Here is a 20,120-nt window from a genome sequence, read left to right on the forward strand (position 1 = left end):
CCAACTCACCCAAATCGATACATTCTTAATCAAGCCTAGTAAAGCTCCATTCGACTTCGTAGGGTTCTTATAAACCATGGATGGAACTGGACATCATCAAACGAGTGGGACTGTCGTGCACCTCTAATACACATATCGTGGGACTCCAGTACATCCTTGTGCAACTTCAAATAACCTTCCTCTCATCAATAATGCCGTATGTCGTGCACTAACCACCAAGATTGCAAAAATACCTGCCGTCGTCGCTTATGGGGCACTTACTTTACCAATAAGACCACGTGGCCTGCGACTTTCTATCTGTATTTGTATAAATTTATTCTGTCGACATTTTTTTCTAGGACTTCTCGTTCGCTTCGTCCCATTTCCTGCAAATAATAGCGTGCAGACGGATATACGCATGCTGGCTAAACAATCTGCATTTCAATCAGAGCTTTGTATCTCTCTGTCTAGTCACCATCCTGATAACCTTTCTGTAGACCCCTCTTGCGCATTTAGCACATCCTCTGTGCACCTCTACTGGACCCCTTGCTCGCCTCTCGCATAATCCCTGTGCAGCTCTAATTCAACTTTCGTGCATATCTAGCACACCGTTTGTGTACCCTCTGCTTTTAAACCAAGAGCTTTCTCTCTGTTTAGCCACCATCTCGGGTACCTATTAATACACCTCTCCTGCACCTCTAGTAGACATCTTGCTCACCTCCAGCACGCCTTCTGTCTGTACCTGTATAATTACACACTCTTGATATCTCTAGCATGTCCATTTGGTACCCAGTGCTACCACGCAGAGGTGGGTTTTCTCTCTGTTTAACCACAATCTCGGGTACCTATTAATACACCTGTCCTGCCCCTCTAGTAGACATCTTGCTCACCTCCAGCACGCCTTCTGTCTGTACCTCTATAATTACACATCTTGATATCTCTAGCACGTCCCTTTGGTACCCAGTGCTACCACGCAGAGGTGGGTTTTCTCTCTGTTTAACCACAATCTCGGGTACCTATTAACACACCTCTCCTGCACCTCTAGTAGACATCTTGCTCACCTCTAGCACACGTTCTGTCTGCACCCCTATAATTACACCCGCGCGATATCTCTAGCACGTCCCTTTGGTACCCAGTGCCACCACGGGGAGGTGCGTCCTCTTACCGGTGGCGACGAGTGTAATGAAAAGCGGGCTGAGCACGCAGTGCAGGCTGTTGAGAAGGCGGCACCAGTTGTGCTTGTCGTTCTCGTAGTCCACCACGGGGGTCGTCACCGTCAGGATGAAGTAGATCGGCGCCTGCGAAGAAGAGCGCGCGCGGGAGGCGTTAGGGACGCCGTTTGCACCGGTGTAACGGCATGGTTCTTCGAAAACTCCCGCTTACGCGGCGCCCGCTGCAACACGCGCACCGATCCAGTGGTAGTCCCTCCGACGCTATAATGGAAGCAGCACGCGGGGAAATAAGCGCACGACAATGATTTTTTTTTTTTGCCAGCCAAATGTCCCGTGCTTGTCAGTCTCTATAAGGGACGAGTATTCTGCCTCATCATTCCGTCATCATTCCTCAATGCCTCGTCACTTACTGCGTCATCATCACTGCCTCATCACTCTTTCCGCGCTCAGCTTCGGACGGCCTTCCACACGACATCGCCGCAATGACCAGCTTGCTTCTCGCTTTCCCTTTCCTGTTAACTGTGTATATGCGTATATGTGTTCAATAATAATAATAATAATAATAATAATAATAATAATAATAATAATAATAATAATAATAATAATAATAATAATAATAATAATAATAACAAACTGCCCATCCACGCTTTTGAACGGTATAATTAACATATTTAACAGCGAGAAAACTTGTACTTAAACATATTTTTCTTGTGTATTTAATTTCCTTTATTTGCTACCCACCCCTTATGTAATACCCCCAATCCTGGGGGCCTTTAAGGTAATAAAGTGAAGAAGTGAAGAGTACTACACATTTACGAGGGTACTAAACACGTCCTGTCAGTAATTAGCAATAGGGCGACGCTATAGACGCGAGCTTTCAAGGCGCTTTCGAAGTCGGTTTGAGATTACTGCATCGCTGAGGACATAATGTAACTGTGATTACGCTTGCGCACCCACGGAGGCACTTCCAATATACGCGCTGTCGACCGCAGTGAAACAAACGAAATCAGTGAAGTTGGCTTCCTCTCCTGGTGCTTCTTATTGCGGGAAAGCCAGCTATAACGAACACTGAGCGAGCAGCTCAAACTAGTTACGCAAGTGGTGTTCATCTAGCCGACGAGGGGACGACGTCACATGAATGAATGAATGAATGAATGAATGAATGAATGAATGAATGAATTGTAATCTATAACTAATAACTTCACAGAACTCTCATCATCGTGATCAGTTCCCATTGATCTGATGCTAAGTACGAGGTCGTAGGGTCGATACGCGGCAGCGGCCGCCGTGTTCGGACGGGAGTGATAAGCAAAAAATCGCTCGTGCATATAAATTTTGAAGCTCCGGGTAGTCGACATTAATACAGACACTTGCCCTAGGCTACTTTCACAGTCCAGCAGGCGTAGTTGTGTGACTACTAACTCCAATAATTATTTGTTACCTTGATGATTTCGATGATCCTGGCGAGCCAGGGCTTGCTGGGCCACTCTTCCATGTCGATGGGACGTATGTGCAGCCAGAACTCGCGAAGGGGTGAGAGCTGCGTCTGCGACTCTGGCTGTGGCTCTGGCGGTGGCTGCGACTGGGGCTTGGGCGTGGGAACGGTCAGCTCGGCCACGCTCTCCGGGCCAGCCGGAACCGGGATGGGCGTCATGGTGCCGTGCGACAAAGGGTCCAGCCCGAGAAACGGGGGCGGTGACGGTAGCGGCAGCGGTGGAGCAAGCTCGCCGTCTGCACTCCCAGAGGAGGCGAGATGGTAGGGTTATGTCACGGAACGCTTGTGGTGTCATAGAAGGGCCCAGAAGAGAATATTAGACCAATCATAACTACGTTGGGTGATGACACTTCTCGACCGCGAATTAGCTCTCATTTTTTCTAGAGCGAAGGCTTATTCGCACGCCGGAAAACAAAGTAAAAACGAAATGTCAGTGACGACGCCACCTGTCAATTCTCGCGTCACCTGCTTATGACGTCAGGCTTTGCGGCAACCGTCCGGCTAATTCTAGATAATTGTTTACTACCGCAATAAAAGGACCAGGCTTAATTCATAAATTAACGAAACTTTTGACTTCAGACTTAGTGCCAAAACGTAGAAGAAAAAAAGAGGGAAAGAAAGTTAAGTGAAGTAAAATACTTAAACACCCGAGCCATGGCATTACAACAACATTTACCTTGTGTATAGCGCGCGATATTTAGGAACGGAGGTTTAGCCCTTATTTACCTCTTGTGAACTGCATTATTAATTATTTCGATAGCACATATATGGACCACTCCAGGCAAATTTCCACCGTGATCGCCGGCGTCGTCGTCGCCGTGATGTTCCGTATAAAGTCCAAGTTCGATAAGATCCCGTCCGGTTAGCACGCGTTTTCCTTTACTACACCGGCTGCGCATGACTCGGCAGAACGGCTTGGAGGCGACCTGGGCTGGGTTCGAAGGCTAGGCTACCCGAGACAGCTGATGGCTTCGTGTGCGCTGTGTTCTCGAGCGCCAGGCTCGCATTAAAGCGTGAGGCAGAACGAAGAGGGATTTGTTCGCCGCTGCCGGCGCTCTTCATCACGCCTGCGTTCCGACAGCTGGTGTCCGCGGGCATCGAGTGAGATGGGTTCATGTATGACTGCGCGCACGTGACAACATTTTTGGTAATTTAGTTAGTAAGCGAATGTTTACAACAGTTTGTACAGCTGATAAAGCCACTGACTTCAGTTCGTATAGGTGTCTAATAATTTGCTATCGCAATCAATGCTTCGCCTTTCGGGCGAAACTGCAGCTTTTATTTATGTATTTACTTATCTATTCATAACAAATTAAGGTCAATCACGGTAGAGTACTTTCTCAGTCAAGCTCAATTTGGTGTTTGGCTTGAGTAGTCCCTGTAGTTAAGGGCGCGTACGCTCAAGATTGTTGAAAAACTACAGTGACGTAATATCAGAGAAAGGCTGCATTCGAGTCGTTGATTAATTCGGCTTCGCTCTACTATCATCAAAAATCATTGTGAACTCAGATGGTCGAGCGACAGCCCCGGAGACAAACTGGTTCCGGGTTTGACTTCCAGACCAGGACGAAGTAAAAAAAAAAAAGAATACGGGGCCTTTATGTCCGAAATACCTTTGCGGCTTTTTGCTAGTGTACCCCCCACCTCCATTCGTTTCACCGAATTAGAACTTGATGCCTTATACAGTTGTTTTAGGACTCTGGGAAACGTTGCGGACAACAACAGTATTCGACACACTTAAAGGGACACTAAAGGTTACCAGAAAGTCAAGTTAAAGTGGTAGAGCAATGTTCTAGAACGTCTAAGGTGTCAATATAATCGCGAACAGAGCTTTAGTAACCGAGAAATTGAGGTAAATGCATGACACGATTTGAGACCCCCCAGCGACATTCCGGTACTAAACCGATGACGTAAGGTCTCCCCGTAATTTATGTTACTAATACTCAACTACTCGTATTAAAAATATCATTTCATTCGATTATAAAACGGAAAAAAATGCTACTTGTCTACGTCTATTCGATTCTAAGAAAAAATAACATTTTGACGTTGCCCTTCAGTAATATGGGCGTTCGAAAGGTTTCGTTTTCGCTCGACTGTGCGCGCTCGACCCTGCGCCGCGCACGCTTTGGAGTTTCAGTACTTTCGTTATCGTGTCGTGCTGTGAGGGTTCTGCTGGCTCGCGAAACTTTCATTTGGAACAAGCAGCGAGAATGCCACGTCCATGTGATGTCGTGGGAAGCCCTCGTTGCTTTCCCGCTCCGGAGAGCCGGTGTCGAGGCCACCGTCGTAGTACGCAACGACGCCGGCAGTGCGAGCCCTCAGCAGCAGGTTGCGCTCGTCGGGGCTCAAATCGCTGAAGTTGAGCCCACCATCGCGAGCCAATCTGTCGGTGTCAGGGTCCATTGCGACGAGCGTCGAAGTTAGCGTCATAGAATGAAGTACCAGCTTATGGGCGTATTGCGGTATAGTAGCGGCGCCTGGTGGCGGTGCGGGAAACGACATCTGGGTCATGCCAGCTTGGCTGTGGCGAAGCACGTTTCTAGGCCGAGTTTTGCGTCGATTCGCACTTTTTTATGCCCTGTTGCTAGTGCGAAAAGGCTCACAGACCAAGCCGACCACGCTGCGAGCTCGCCGGAGCCTATAGTTTAACGAAAACGGACTCTCCGTGTGCCGTGGGACGTAATGCGTTCCTCCTTCCGCTAGCCACCATACTCCCGCTTTCGCACTGCTGTCGGCTCTGTCTTGGCTCTGTTTCTGGCCGCGCGTTTGCGTTTTGCGCAGAAAAGCCGTAGCGCCGTCTGCGGACGCCGTTCTACTCACCGATGGCGCAACGTCACTATGAGACCATGATGTCAGTTCTCCTCGATCGGAGGGCGGGCGATTTGAACTGCGCTAGAGGTACGCGGACGCTTCAGAACGCATTTTCTCTTAAAATAAGTCTCTCCTTGGCACGAAACAAGCGTTTCGAGGTTTCTGTGATGGTATTTCAACAGTCCACGTTGACTTAATAGTAACCTTTAGTGTCCCTTTAAGTCTCTGCATAAGTAATGTTCTGGGCCGCTATTTTGTAGCGATGCCTTATGCCTTATTCTATGCTATTCTTATCATCCACCACACACGGCCGCCTGATCCCGTTGATAATGAGGACAGACCGTCGCTCTGACCACTGGCCAAGCGCGAAAAGCCTGGAACAGCATAGAATCGGAAAAGGCATCGCTGCAAAATACCGGCCCTGGTCTTTCTAATGCTTATTTCTTTAATGCTTTTTTTCATTTATTCTTCAGATAGCCATACTGATTTATTCGCTTCATTCACCGAAGTTACTTATTTAGCCTCCAAATTAGAGGTACGACTTTCATGCAAAATGTGCAAAGATTTTATTTTTTCCCGGACTTTCTTTGTTCAGTACTAAAGATGATGGACTAAGGGTGACAAAATCTGACAAGTATGACAGCAAGCATGCATGACAACACCCGAAGGAAGTGTAAAGCCAACAAAAAAAAAATGAAAAAAAGGAAAGACGCTCACTAGAATGTCTTGCACATCAGTGACACATAAACGCTAACTGCTCGAAATGTTCGCCTCCAAGCCAAGCTCCAATGTCGAATAGCAGAACTACATTGTTGCGTGTGTTGATGCAAATTGTACCACACGCCAGCCGTGGCTTCAGCGCGACATAGGTGAATACATTAAGGGGCCGACAACACGCGGTACTACGCATTCTGTTGTCGTCTTCGTGTCTCCGTCAATGTTGCGCTGATGCTAACATGTCGCATGAGACTGGAAGGTCTTTTACAGAATGAACATTATGAGCGTCCTCGTCTTGCACATTTTGCACGTTAAAGCGAGTTCTTTCTTTCTTTCTTTCTTTCTTTCTTTCTTTCTTTCTTTCTTTCTTTCTTTCTTTCTTTCTTTCTTTCTTTCTTTCTTTCTTTCTTTCTTTCTTTCTTTCTTTCTTTCCCCGCTCTCCAGTTTGCCCTGTTTATTATGCGAGTACCTTCCTTGCACCACGACGACTTATCAACAGCACCCTCACGAGGGTAGCGGTATACACGAGGTTGGCACGTGCGTAAGCGTCTCGACTCAACGCAGATGCGGAAAACTAGCAAGACGAACTGACATTCCGCTATGCAAAGACCTCAGTTCCTGTTGTTAATTACGTGCAGCGTAGCCGAAGCTAGTGTCGCCGAAAAGCATGTCTGCCTGCCGTGGTGGGTCATTCGCTTACAGTGTCGTGCTGCCCTGCATGATGGCTCGTCTTCGAGTCGATTGCTCACAATCTTAGGTTAAGATTTATTCGAAAGAAATAGTTCGAACTCGTACCAAGTGTAGGAGGGAAAAATAAAATAAAAGAAACATAGTACCCCTGGTGAACACTACTTAAATAAGGTAGACAAATATATTACCTCGACAATTTGTCACAACTTTGTCAATGCCACATGTTACCTTTATCTTCCTCACCTGCTGGGAACTTGTAATTAAAGAAAAACAGTATTTTGCTTTCGAAAGAAACACTGCTTGCAATTCGACGCATGCCTCGTCAAATCCATGATTTCTTGGAACACAGTTGAGGTCCGAACAAAGGCAAAAACAAAAAGAAAATACGACCAGCTTGCCAAATGCCCCTCTGCAGTAGACGCGTTGGCTGTTGCCACCATTAAGGAGCCCCGATTACAGGTGGCGACGGTGACGTTATAGTGACGGAGTCCTAATCGGCGTCGACGAACTTACTACTAAATCTCTCTGGTCCCTCCCGGCTGAGGAACCGCACTCCCCTGCACGTAAACTTAAGACTGCCCGTGGACGTTGTTGCTTGGCGTATGCAAATAGACGCTGCGCTGAAATGGAGAGCGGGAACGCGGTTAAGAGAAGAGCAAACAAGAACACGAACGTCAGAGGGAAATGCTTGCTTTAGAAAGGAAACGTCCGGCGTCAGGTTACACAAACTGCCCTGCGTTTACCATTGCCTTCTCGCGAAATTTCCAGTTGCAGCGCGGTTGTGTGCGGAGGAGCAACCGGCGTTCAACACTGCGTCAGATGGGAGGGAAATCCTGTATACGAGGGCAAAACCACCAAAGGGAAGTACAATAGCGGTGCACAGACTCTTTGTGAACCACTTTGTGAAGGAGGAAACGCGGCCAATATTGCAAGTTACTCGAGGTGCAACTCGACAGACTCCTTGCTTTATGTAAGCATTCGAAATTTAGCCCGATGTGCAGTACCGACGCGAGTTTAATGTAGGACCGACCTTGCGCAGCATCGCGATATCATTTAAATCGTGCTTCCTGTGCTGCTTAAGATATGGGACCTTGCAACCTAAGAGAATACGAAAAGAAACACAAAAACACATAAAGAAAAAAAATACACGCAGAAACTCTTCTGGAGGTTGTCTAGGTATGCGTAAGCATTGTGCCACTTGCTCATATCGATGCCGCCCGGTGTCATTATCAACGTTATGAAACTTGCTCCGACCAGTATAAAGCTTATCAACCCTTAGCAGTCTTTATCAACCTTATCGAACTAGATCCGACCCTTATCAATCCTTTCCGTTGTTTTAACCTAATCAGACTCGATCCGATCCTTATCAACATTATCAGACATTTACAAGCTCTTATCGGTCCCCACCAACCTTATCGGACTTAATACGCCCCTTATCAACCGTTATCATTGCTTATTAAGATCAGAATTGATAAGACCATTATAAGGCCTTATCGCTCTTTAGTACGTTATTCATCCGCGTCGAACCGTTATCAACCGTGATGGATGGATGGATGGATGGAATAACTTTAATGAAAGGTCCTGCGAGCTACGGGGCGACGGTGCCATTTTTGGCACCGTCGCACGGTAGCGTCGCGGACGACGCCGCATTTTCGCGTAATGGGGCATATAATGCTTTCGTATTGAACAAAAAGGCATCTTAGCATTCGAGAGGCAAACTTGTCAAATTCGCTATACTTCAGAATGTTACAGGTGCATGGAAATGGCTGTGTTTAGCGGTACAATGCACCATCCGCCCCAACCGAAGCCGGACATCGCGCAATGCAATGGGCTGGCAAACTCAGCAGCGACAGGAGTATAGACGGCACGGACAAGGCAATGCGACGTCGCACAGCGCCGTCTGAGCGCGAGTCAGAGCTTGAATGCGGCAATTAACGCCAAAAGAAAGCAAGCGAAGGCGGTCGGAAGCTTGCTGCTCGCGTGCAGAAACAATTCGAAGAATGGGACGAATAGTAAAGTCGTTAAAGGGAAATCGTAAGAATCCTGGAAGGACACAGAAGGTTACCGAAAGCGAATAAAAAGATGCAGAACATGCATGCCGAAGGATATTAAGGACAGTTGAGGGTCGGAAGGCTGTGGAAAGGCATGCAAATGCTGTGGGAAAACTGAGGATGTAGCAGAACGTAGCGAAGCGTTACCAGCATGCCATGCAATCGCACATCAATGCAAGGAAGCCGTACGCAGCCGATTACCCGGACCAGAAGCTTTATCATTTGTGTTATCATTTTCTACGCTACGTACGGTACGCTGCCCGTAGATTGTCTACACGCTATACTATGCTGTGCCATAGTGTGCTGCGTTGTGCTTCGGTATATGTCTCGCGTCTTGATGTCCCTATCGTCAAGCAGTGCTGAGCTATGCTATGATGTCATACCTTTAACCAAGCCATAGCAAGTATTACCATGCCATACCATGCTGTGCAGTGCAGTGGGTGCAGTGCCATGGCCGGGTTAAGCTGTGCTACGTTGGGACGACTATACTGGCCGGCTATCGTGTGCTATCTTTTGCTGTAGCATAGCCGAGCCAACCAAAGCCAAACCACGCCATGCCAGGATATGAGATTTGGTACTTTGGAATGACACTGCTGTACCGCGCTGCGCCGCGCTGCCACACATGTGATGCTCTGAGCTGTATGCTACACTACGTCACGCTACTCTACGCTACGTCACGCTACGTCAAACTACGCTATGTCACACTACGTCACGCTACGCTGCGCCACGCTACGTCATGCTACGCTACGTCAAGCTACGCTATGTCACACTACGTCACGCTACGCTACGCCACGCTACGCTACGCTGAGCTGTGCGGCGCTGCCGCTACTCACTCTCGACGCGGAAGCTCTCGCTCTTGGCCGGCCGCCGTCCTCGGCCTCGCTCGGTGGAGGCGACGCTGGAGGCGCGGCTGCGCCTTCCGCCTCCGGTACTGCCGGTGCGCGAGCGCGAGCGCACCCGTGCCTCGCGCTCTCCTTCGCCCGCGGTGATGATGTAGATGGAGTTGCGCCGGTGGTGGTGCAGGTTGACGCCCGACATGGTGCGTCGCCGGGGGCGGTGCGAGGTGCTCTCGCGGAAGCTGAAACCTGTGCGGGCAGAGGGAGAAACCGGCACCCCTGTCACCGACTCGGATCCCCACAGAGACACGGTGCGAGAGAAAGAGAGAGAAAGAGGAGGAACAGTGTATGAAGATACAGAAAGGTTATAATGACGTCAACAGGAACAGCGACGTTCGGTTCACCAGACTGTAGAACACAGGGGGTGAGGGAGAGGAGAACACAGGAAACATGGACGTCGGCCTGTTCGCCGGCGCACGAGTGACGCTCGAAAAGCGCCGCTGAACGCTCTTTGAGAACACGTGCTGTTGAGCGCGAGCGTCTTAGACCACGTGACACTTCTCCATGCGCGCGTATCTATTCATAAGAGAGTGAAGGACAAAAGGGGAAAGGCAGGCGACTCAACGAGAAGAGAAAACCTTCTTTACTACCTTGCATCGGGGAAAAGGGGAAGGGGAGGGAGCGCTTCGCACGGGGTCGTGAGGGACACGGGAGCACTTCGGATCACCGACACCTGGAACGAAACAATTTGCATGCACGCACTGCGCATATCCGGACTGCGCGTACGATGGCAAACATGTAGCAGGCGTAATACGATTGAGGACCCCAAGAAAATTGACCCCAGACGTGCACGCGTCAAAATACGCACAGTATACACGTGGCGACCACCGCAGGGGTAGACTTGGACGACCTCTAACAAGAGGCTTCGCGGCACAGGCAAATACGAACTGCACAGGCACGAGCAAACCGTTGACCCTTCTTATCGGAACGCGGACACAAAATACGCAGCTATATATGCACACTGGCGAGGCGACAATGCTAACTGAAAGCAAAGCAGACACCGTCAGTCACAATCGCAACGCCTGAAATAGAGAAGCCGCGCACGTGAGGCACTTACGTGATTGTAATCGAGCAACGCTGTTCATGGCGAGAACTCGCAGCTCTATTCTTAGCAGTGGGGAGCGCGATTAGGGAAAACAACCCTACGGTTATGCGCCAGCGGATCACTGTGTACGCAAAGTTCCGGAAGGCAGTGCGATCGCGTTCGGCCACCTATATGATCCGTCATAAGACATGGGCGATATATATCTAGACTCATCCTGCTATGTCTACGTTGGGACTGGCGGCGGAGAGGTTCACTGGCTGCGGCAACAGACCAGTAATGTGACCAGTACGCACAGAGTCAGTGCAGGTCCCTGCGACCTTTCCGCAATCAATGTTTTCTTTTTCTCTCTCTTTCTCCTCTAGTGTGCTTGAACGTTCTTCGATTCGACTTGAAAAGACGTCATACCGACGTTCCTAAGTAGCCAGCCTTAATTTATTAACCCTTATCCCCGTCTCAGCTTTTTTCGCTTGCGTCCTGCTTCCTTTGAAGGCTAAGCCATGTACAGCAACGAGCCCAGGTAAACATAATCCTGCCAAAGGCGTTTAAAGAGCAACAGGCGCCAACTTCCCGTTCACCGCAGAAAAGGATGATCGCGCGATAGTGCATTGGTTCCGACGCCATACCGTTCTGACACGAAGGCTAATTTTGGGCGTCTCAATTGGACTGGATGCAAGAGGACTAAAAAAAAAAATGCCTGCCTAGTTTTTTCTCGGCGGAACTGTTTGCGAAGTTCGCTTGTCCTACGCGTAAACGCGTTCGCGGCGGGTCTTTATGCAGAGTGCGCAAGGGAGGGAAGGTCCTGAAAAGAAGCGACCAGCGATTATAACGGGCGATATCGATAAAATATAAGAGCAGTTTAAGCCTTACCGATTTCTCTTTCCACCTCGACATTTAGTCACGGTTCTTTTATGACTACAGAGCTTGATACGGTTTGCTGACCGAGACGGCAGCACGGTTGTTCGCGCATTCTTCAATATAAGTACATTTAGAGTTGGGCAATGATGCGTACTGTGGTAGGAGGCGTTGACGCGTAGTATCAGGCGATTCAATTCGCCATCTCAACTTACGATCAAGAAAACGCGCGCTCACATACAACACACGCACACGTACACTCGATCGCATGCGCACGCAACCGTTCTTACCAGCCAGTCACTGTCAGGACGCGTTCGCTTTCGTGTGACGTGAGGTGTGACGTGAGGTGTGACGGAGGGTTAGTGAGGTGGTTGGCTAAGGTGATGTTACATAAGAGAGGGTGGTCGGGGGAGTGAGATCTAACGGACGCGCAGAACGACAAATCCGCGAAGCACCACCGTGTCGCTACGTTGATTTGTCTCTCGACTGCCTAACTGCGCGGTAAACGGCCTCCGAGAGCAGCGCCGTTGTTGATTAGGAAGACATGCAGTTCTCGCTTACGTCGCAGGATGACGCCGTCGTACTCTTCCGGCGCGCACTTGTCGAACATGGCGCACTTCTTCTGCTGGTCACCGGAGACTGCAAAGGGCAGAGACGAGGAGGTGAAACCATGCGACGGACGTCATCAGGCGCCACTGACAGAATGCAGTTGTATTCATATACGTATTATTATGAAAGAATGCAATACAGCGTCGTAACACAAAAAAACACAAGGTCACTCCTTAACGTCCAGCAGACCATAGCCTCCGAGATCGGGAGCGGCGCGCGCCGCCTGGCCTAGGAGGCCCCGAACAGACGACACAGTTTTCTGTCAAAAATTACGACTGGGAACTCTGGCGCCGCAAGCGTGGCCGTTCGCTAGGCGTGGTAATAACGATCGGCGCACGCAATTTTTGTCAGAACTTCGTTCTGGTGGCTTCGAACGACCTTGCGACTCGTCAAATTATACTCATTTCCGACAACACACTGTGTTATGTCCGAAGCGATTCAACATGATCATTTGCTTGAGCAGAATACATATATTAATTTGCTCCGTTCAGAAGATGCTGAATGCTCGGAAATCTGGTAAGATAAAGCCTAATAAATAACGCAGTAAAAAAGCGCATACAAAGCCACGAGCACGATCGGATATGAGTGCCACACAGTGCACTTTCGATCACGATCCATAATTTGGATCACGATCCAAAAAAAAAGCACCCCTGTGCTTATATTGAGGGCCACGCTAAAGATCCTCAAGTGGTCGAAATAAAGCCGGAGCCTCCCACTACAATGGCCTGCCTAATAATAAGACCGCGTTTGTGGCGTGGTAAAACCCCGGAATTAATTAATTTTTTTTAATTGCAGGGCCAGAGTACCTTCTAACTGCGCTGTCTAGCATTCTAGACAGAGCAGCACCTCTCACAAAACCTTATAATTCCCCGTCATTACAGTATCCGGATCCTGATTTTCTCTTCGTTAGCCACTGCGCAAAGCGACAACACTTTTCAGCCAAGTACACAGAACGCCTAGCTATGTCAAAATTATTGTATATAGTCTAACAAGGCAGGGAGAGAGCTGGACCATCTGGTTGCATGACTGAGCGTCACCTTTCTTGAAGAGCAGGGAACACGACAGCTGAACGTGCAAACTCTTCGTTCGCTCACGATCTGGCCATTCGATCTTCATAAACTTCAGACCTTGCACTTCTAACTTTCTAACTGCCCATGGAAATACAATGGAAAGACGAAATAGAAAAAGAGCAGTCGGAAATTATACGACAGGCTATAGTCTTTAGAATGTCGAAAGGCGGTCAATATCTATAGCTTACATATAGTATTCAGGGGTTTTACGTGCCAAATACCACGGTCTCACTACGAGTCGCACCGTGTAGCGGGGGAGCCTACGCATCGATTTTGGACCACCCGGAGTTCTCTAACGTATTCCTAGGCGAGCTATACCGCATATCCGGTGGATAAGAATTAATATTTGGGGTTTTACGTGCCAAAACCACTTTCTGATTATGAGGCACGCCGTAGTGGAGGACTCCGGAAATTTTGACCACCTGGGGTTCTTTAACGTGCACCTAAATCTAAGCACACGGGTGATTTCGCATTTCGCCCCCATCGAAATGCGGCCGCCTTAAATGCGGCCGACTTAAAAAAGTTAATACGCGTCCCAGAGCTGTATTCGGGTCCGAGGACCGGAGAGAGCTCATGTTTTCGCTTATTGAAAATGACGGCCGATCACGTTCGCGAAGGCCAGTAGTTTTACTCGAGCATTCGAGCAGAGGTGAAAAAGGGTGTTTGTTCACCGTTTCCGGTGACTTCGCGAGCGGGGAACAGTCCCTCCCTGAGCTTCTGGAGCAGTCCCTTGGGTGTCTCCGCGACCGCTCCGGCCTTGGCCACCGGGGTCTTCTCCTGGACGGCCTGGTCGGCCTTGGACATGCGCTGGTAGACCAGCCGACCGAACACCACGACCAGGATGAACAGGATGTACAGCATGATGAAGCCTGCGACGAGAGAGAGAGAGAGAGAGAGAGAGAGAAGGGCAGAAAAAGAACATGGCGGTCGGGTCAGGCATCGTCCTCTGAAAAGCGGCTTGCTCAAATAAGTGATATATATATATATATATATATATATATATATATATATATATATATATATAGAGAGAGAGAGAGAGAGAGAGAGAGAGAGAGAGAGAGAGTCTGAATCAGGGGTTACAGACAAGTGAAGTCTGTAACTGAGTGGTATTTCAGATGTACTCTACAACAAGCCCTGTATTGACATAATGGCTGTACGTAAAGTTCACATTTAAAAATGTTACGTCAATAATCACTACCGATTACTATATGAGAATGCAAAAAAGAAAGAAAATACCGTCAGCTTTCAATGAGGAGGTCGCTAACAACGTAAGCTTGGTTTCGTCCGCAAAGAAGGCTTCGCTTTTTTTCCCCCTTTCTTTTTCTCCAACCAAGTGCGTGTTGGCTGGAACTGCAGGGTGCGTCACAATCAATGTCTCGCGTTTTGATCGATAATTGAGCCTCTGAAATTAAAAAAAAAAAAACCTTTGTCACATCATTTCGTCAAACATTTCTTTAATCTTTCTTCTGCATTTAGACCGCGTTTTTACGGTGGTTTGCGTTCTAGTTTCGGAAAGTGGCACGGCCTGGACTGCGTCACATCAACCCGTTATCCCGTTACTGAGCGATCGGAGCGGATACTCTCCTACCGAGGTCGCCAAAATTCGGAAGATGCACCGCAAGACGGTCTTTCAAACGGAGCACGCTTAAGGTCTTCACACGCAGTGGCCATCCTGCCTCTGTGGCCACTTGTCACCCTAATAAAACCGCGAGGAAGATGACCCAATGCTAAGCCGCGGAGAAGCATCAGAAGGCTGTAAAACGCCTGCGTACCGTGAGTTAGGTACACGTGGGTGTAAACTTTACGGGTATAATGTTATCATAACCTTTTGATGCGAAAGGGGTGCTCACATTTCGAAAGTTGTGCTTTAGATTTACAATTCCAGAACATTGTGGCTTCAATGTTGTTATAAACATTTGGCGCCAAGGGTGCATTTACTTTAGTTCTAAAGTCGTACATCGGACCATACAACGAGACAGGCCAAGTCAACACACTATCAGACAAGTTGGCTAGAGTGTACTACTCTAAAGTTGACAAAGCATGCAGCGAAGTCTGATGAGACAGCGTTGTGGTGGTTCATTTGTGCCGTCATGTCACAGAAAAGAATATTAACATTTTTTTATGCGTTGCATATTGCAATCACTCAGTTCAGCCCTTGGGCGCGGCCGCGCAGCCACCATTGAGGGTATGAGCCATTGTTCATTGCTGCGCGTCTCATATGTGGGTCTATTCTCTTTTAAGTTTGCTATGTTTGTTAGTAAGTTGCTTCTATTTTTATGCGTTGCATATTGCAATCACTCAGTTCAGCCTTTGGGCGCGGCCGGGCAGCCACCATTGACCTTTAGCGCAACCACGTGACGTGACGTCACGACAGCCGGAGGAAAAGCTGGGCCCCAACTCGCGCAATATGCAACGCATTCTTGGCTTAACCAAGCCAAGCCTCGCCATTTTTTTTCACCAGCGCCAAAGCATCCATGCGAAGACACTAAAGCCAACAAAGGTAACTACGTTCTTATTTATTCTTTTGTAGTTTGACTTTTATTCAAGATGACCACATTGAGCCTCTTCGATTTTCTTCTTCTCGCTGCCCGCGTGCTGCCAAAGCCAGCGAGCGCGCGTGCGTTTTTCTCGTGTTGCCCCGACCACCACGACGCCAGGAGTTCGTGGGTCCTGGCGGCATCCTCGGCCCGCTGGACGGCCCATAGTTGATCCTCGAGGGCGGGGCTGAGCAGCGCGGCTTTCCAGCGGGTGCGAAGGCTGTTGCTAGAGTCCGCGTTCTCGTCATTGTTATATATCCCTAGAAAAAGAAACAATGGTCGCTCGCCGCTATCACTGCGGGCACTTGACGGATTGCAACACCGTCGCTTGAGCGCAACCTCTCCGGAAAGTGTAGTCTCGCTGGTTTACCGAGCAGTACGCGTATGGTTCTCTGTGGACCAAGCGTCTCAGGTTCGATATTCCTTCGGTAGCTGTGCGAATTAGGCATTCCATTGTGGCCAGCATGCTTTCCTTCGTGTCCTTTTTTTTTCATTTCGATGCCCCGCCCCACAAAAAAACAAAAGAGTTGCGGCGCAGCGAATTGTCGCACGGTGAAAGTTGGATCTTTTCACTTATTTTGCGGGAAGTAATGGGCCACGGGACGCCAGTTGCCGGATACCCTTATCATATTATAGCGATAGCAATTATGTGGACACTCCAGGCGCATTCCTGCCGTTGCCGTCGCCTTCGGGAGGAGTAGATTTTAATGAAGAGAAAGGAGGAGAGGTCGGCCTGGAGAGCCTGTCTCTAGCCTGCTACTCCTCACTGGGGAAAGGGGAAGTGGGAAATACAGGGAAAGGTAGGTGGCGGATGATTATGATATGGTACAATGAGATACTATATACACGTTGTCCAATATGCGGATGCGCACTGGAGACGCAATACACTAAGAGTAATCTTGTCCATACAAAAAGTAATCTTGCCACAAAAAGTTTTTGCGCAAACACATTTCGCACTGACTACACGTCTCACAGCTTCTAGAGGCGATCGTCTAAACCAGTCTCACTTAAAAAGTTCAATAGTGCTTTTATGGCACGTTGGGCACAGTCAACACTCCTCCACGCGCCCAAAAGCTTTTCTTCTGTTCTGTATAAAGTCCAAGGGCGATAACATCGCGACCGCGCGCCGCATGCTGTATGTGCGAGTGAAAGCGTAGGGGGGATGGGTAGCATGGGTGAGCCGACGATGGAGCCTATGTATTCCGTGCGCAAGGGAGAAAAGCGGGGAGGAAGCGCGCCGCCTTCTGTCGCGCGCGATTATCAGGGGCAGTGGAGGGAGGAGGAACGAGCCCAGGATTCTCTGATCTGTGAATCTGCGATTTTGCAACATGTTTATTTGCCTTCTTTGACACATCATATATAGTGACTTTTTCTTAAGTACTTCGATTTATTGGAGCCTTATACGTATATTCAATTTTCTTGTTGCGAGGTTGGTGTACTGAACTTTGTTTCCAGTGACACTGTCTTGCCCTTTATCAAGCTGTATCTTCGATATTTCTAATGTACGAGGGCGGGTCAAATGAAAGTGAGCCAACCCACCCGGCGCAAATATGGTTCGGTTCATTATGTGCGCAGCATGCGAGTAGCACAGAGGCGTCTCTCATTTACAAAAGTGACACGCAGGTGTAAGGATAAAGGTTCTTTAATGCTCTCATACACTGGGTTGAACGTGGTTACTTGACCTAATGGACACTCCAAAAGTTTAACACGGTGGTGTCGTGGGGTTTCTGACAGTTGAAGGTATTTCCCAAAAAGAAATCAGTCACCGTATGGCTGCCGTGTACGTTGAACATTACGTTTCATTGGCCACTGTGAAGCGTTGGAGCAAACGGTTCAAAGGAGGACGTGAAAGTTGCAAAGACGATCCAAGACCGGACCAAAGCCACTGTGCAATCACCACCAGCACAATCGTAACGGTTGATGGGCTGTTTAGACAAGAACGAATGACGAGCATCGATGAACTGGCAGAGCGTGTGAACATCAGTCACGGTTTGGTTCACAGCATAATTCATGAACATCTCGGTTATCGGCTCCTGTGTGCGCGATGGATGCCCGAGATCTTGAACTACTGCCAGAAGACGCAGAGGTTCGGCACTGCCTTGGCTCATCTGATCCGGTATCACAATGAGGCTGACGACTTCTTGTCTGCAGTGGTGACCGGGGACGAATCATGGCACCACTACTACGAGTCTGAAACATGACCGCAAAGCTTGCAGTGGAAACATTCGATTTCACCACCCCCAAAGAAAGCAAAGGCCGTCATTTCTGCCAGAAACGTGTTGTTGACTTTTTTTCGATCGTCAGGGGCCATTACTCATGGAATTTGCTAATCCTGGAGAGACTATCAATCGTTTCCGGTATTGGGAAACGCCAGATCGGCTGCCTGTCGAAATCAAGAACAAAGAACGTGGAAAATTGACGAATGCGGTCATCTTGCTCCGCGACAATGCCCGTTCCCACGTCACTAATGTGGTTAACACAAAACTGGCAAATATCAAGTGAGGAATGCTGCAACGTCCGCCATACGGCCCAGACCTGTCGCTTTGGGACTTCCACATTATGGGGCGATTGAAAAATCAGCTCAAGGTAACCTGATCCGTGTCGGACGATGACATGAAAGCGTCAGTTACAGACTTTTTTAAGCAGACTTTTTAAAGTTTTATGAGACGGGAATCACGCTATACTCGTTAGTCAGTGGGACAAATGTCTAAATGCTCATGGAGACTACATTTAAATGACGTATCCCGTTTGTCATGTATTCGCATTGACGAACTTTAACTTGCCTCGCTTTCGTATATACTTCAGAAGTGTTGCTTTCTATATGTGCTCTCTGTTGAGACTATAATTTTGGAGCAGATACTCACAATACAGGACCGGTGACAGCTGCTCCTGCGCAATACATTCGAACAAAGGACAGCGTCATTGAGAATTTTCTCTGGCCGTTGCATATGAACGAAAATGTAAACAAGGTTCTGGAATGACAAAGTTTTATTAAAATATTTGTCCTCAACTCGTTCCTTTCATGTCCTTTAAGTTTTTCATATGAGCGGCATGCACGGTTTTGCTGGTTTCGAACAGATATAGTTCTGAAGTTCGTGTGATATTTTAACGCGATAGCGTTAAGGAGCTCGTGTCGCAGAAAAGCCGGTGTCGTCGGCGTCGGCGGCGTTGGCCGTGAGCGATAAATCCCAGCAGGCATTTCATGAATAAAAAACAACTTGCAAGATGGACTGGGTGGGAATCGAACCAGGGTCTCCAGAGTGTGAGACGGAGACACTACCACTCAGCCACGAGTTCGATGCTTCAAAGCGGTACAAAAGCGTCTCTAGTGAATGCGGTGTCGCCTTAGAAACGAGCTGTTTCGTGCGTCGCTTGCTCAGGCGCACATTTCGTTGCCGCGCCGAACGCTGCGTTGCTCGACGCTCACCGCGTCCGATGCGGGGAGCGTAGTCGCTGTGCCGTAGCCCATTGACGGGTCGACGGGAACGCTGTCGTGTTCCACTCTTGAAGGCGAAGCTTAAGCGTCCTCCAATTTTTCTTTACTTATTAAATAGACAAGAACAACATGGAAGCATTGATGTCAATTATTTCGGGCACAAGTTTTGGGACATACGAGTATATTATTTTATGAGCAAATACATGCTTTACTAGTTTTGAGAGTGCGCAGCGTTGAAGAATTTCTTTGCAGCATCTTTGGCAATCGTAATGCCGTTGTTATTCATGTATTTGATTCCTCGACAAATTCTATGAGGAGGAGACCGAGCTGCAACGTGAGCGTCTCCACCCCCCCTTCGAACGAAATTTCTGGCTACGCCACTGCTGGAACACATGCGCGAGGGTCCGCTGACATGTGTTCCACGGACATCGTTGACTTTACATTGTGCTGCCTACAATGAGCGCGGACATAGATAGGTGCAGGTGTTCCTTCAAGACAGAAGGCGAGCAAAACAATATACTTTGTTCTTATTCAGCTTTTTTTTCGTGGCCTTGAACATATGGAGACGAGCTCCGTGGTGGGTCCTGCGCACAAATGCGCAGGATAGCTTTCTCGCAAAAATAAAATTAAGCACGTCCGGAGGCATATCGCAGGATAGTTAGTATCTGCATACTGTCGCTTTCTTCCTTCCTTCCTTCCTTCCTTTCTTTCTTTCTTTCTTTCTTTCTTTCTTTCTTTCTTTCTTTCTTTCTTTCTTTCT

At 48.5% G+C, this 20,120-nt stretch overlaps 1 protein-coding gene across 2 annotated transcripts in view; it reads right to left on the minus strand.

The window, feature by feature from the left end:
* Positions 1-20,120, minus strand: part of LOC135915516 (mitochondrial sodium/calcium exchanger protein-like) — a 153,894-nt gene that overhangs the window by 12,180 nt on the left and 121,594 nt on the right. For both annotated transcript variants that reach the window (XM_065448631.1, XM_065448632.1), the window contains exons 7-11: positions 14,059-14,256; positions 12,270-12,347; positions 9,749-10,000; positions 2,593-2,882; positions 1,145-1,277 (exon numbers count right to left, since the gene is read on the minus strand). In XM_065448631.1, coding sequence (XP_065304703.1) covers positions 1,145-1,277; positions 2,593-2,882; positions 9,749-10,000; positions 12,270-12,347; positions 14,059-14,256 — 951 coding nt within the window. The remainder of the gene's footprint in view (positions 1-1,144; positions 1,278-2,592; positions 2,883-9,748; positions 10,001-12,269; positions 12,348-14,058; positions 14,257-20,120) is intronic.

The sequence above is a fragment of the Dermacentor albipictus genome, chromosome 2 (genome assembly GCF_038994185.2).
Source record: "Dermacentor albipictus isolate Rhodes 1998 colony chromosome 2, USDA_Dalb.pri_finalv2, whole genome shotgun sequence".
In the NCBI taxonomy this organism is placed as follows: Eukaryota; Metazoa; Arthropoda; class Arachnida; order Ixodida; family Ixodidae; genus Dermacentor; species Dermacentor albipictus.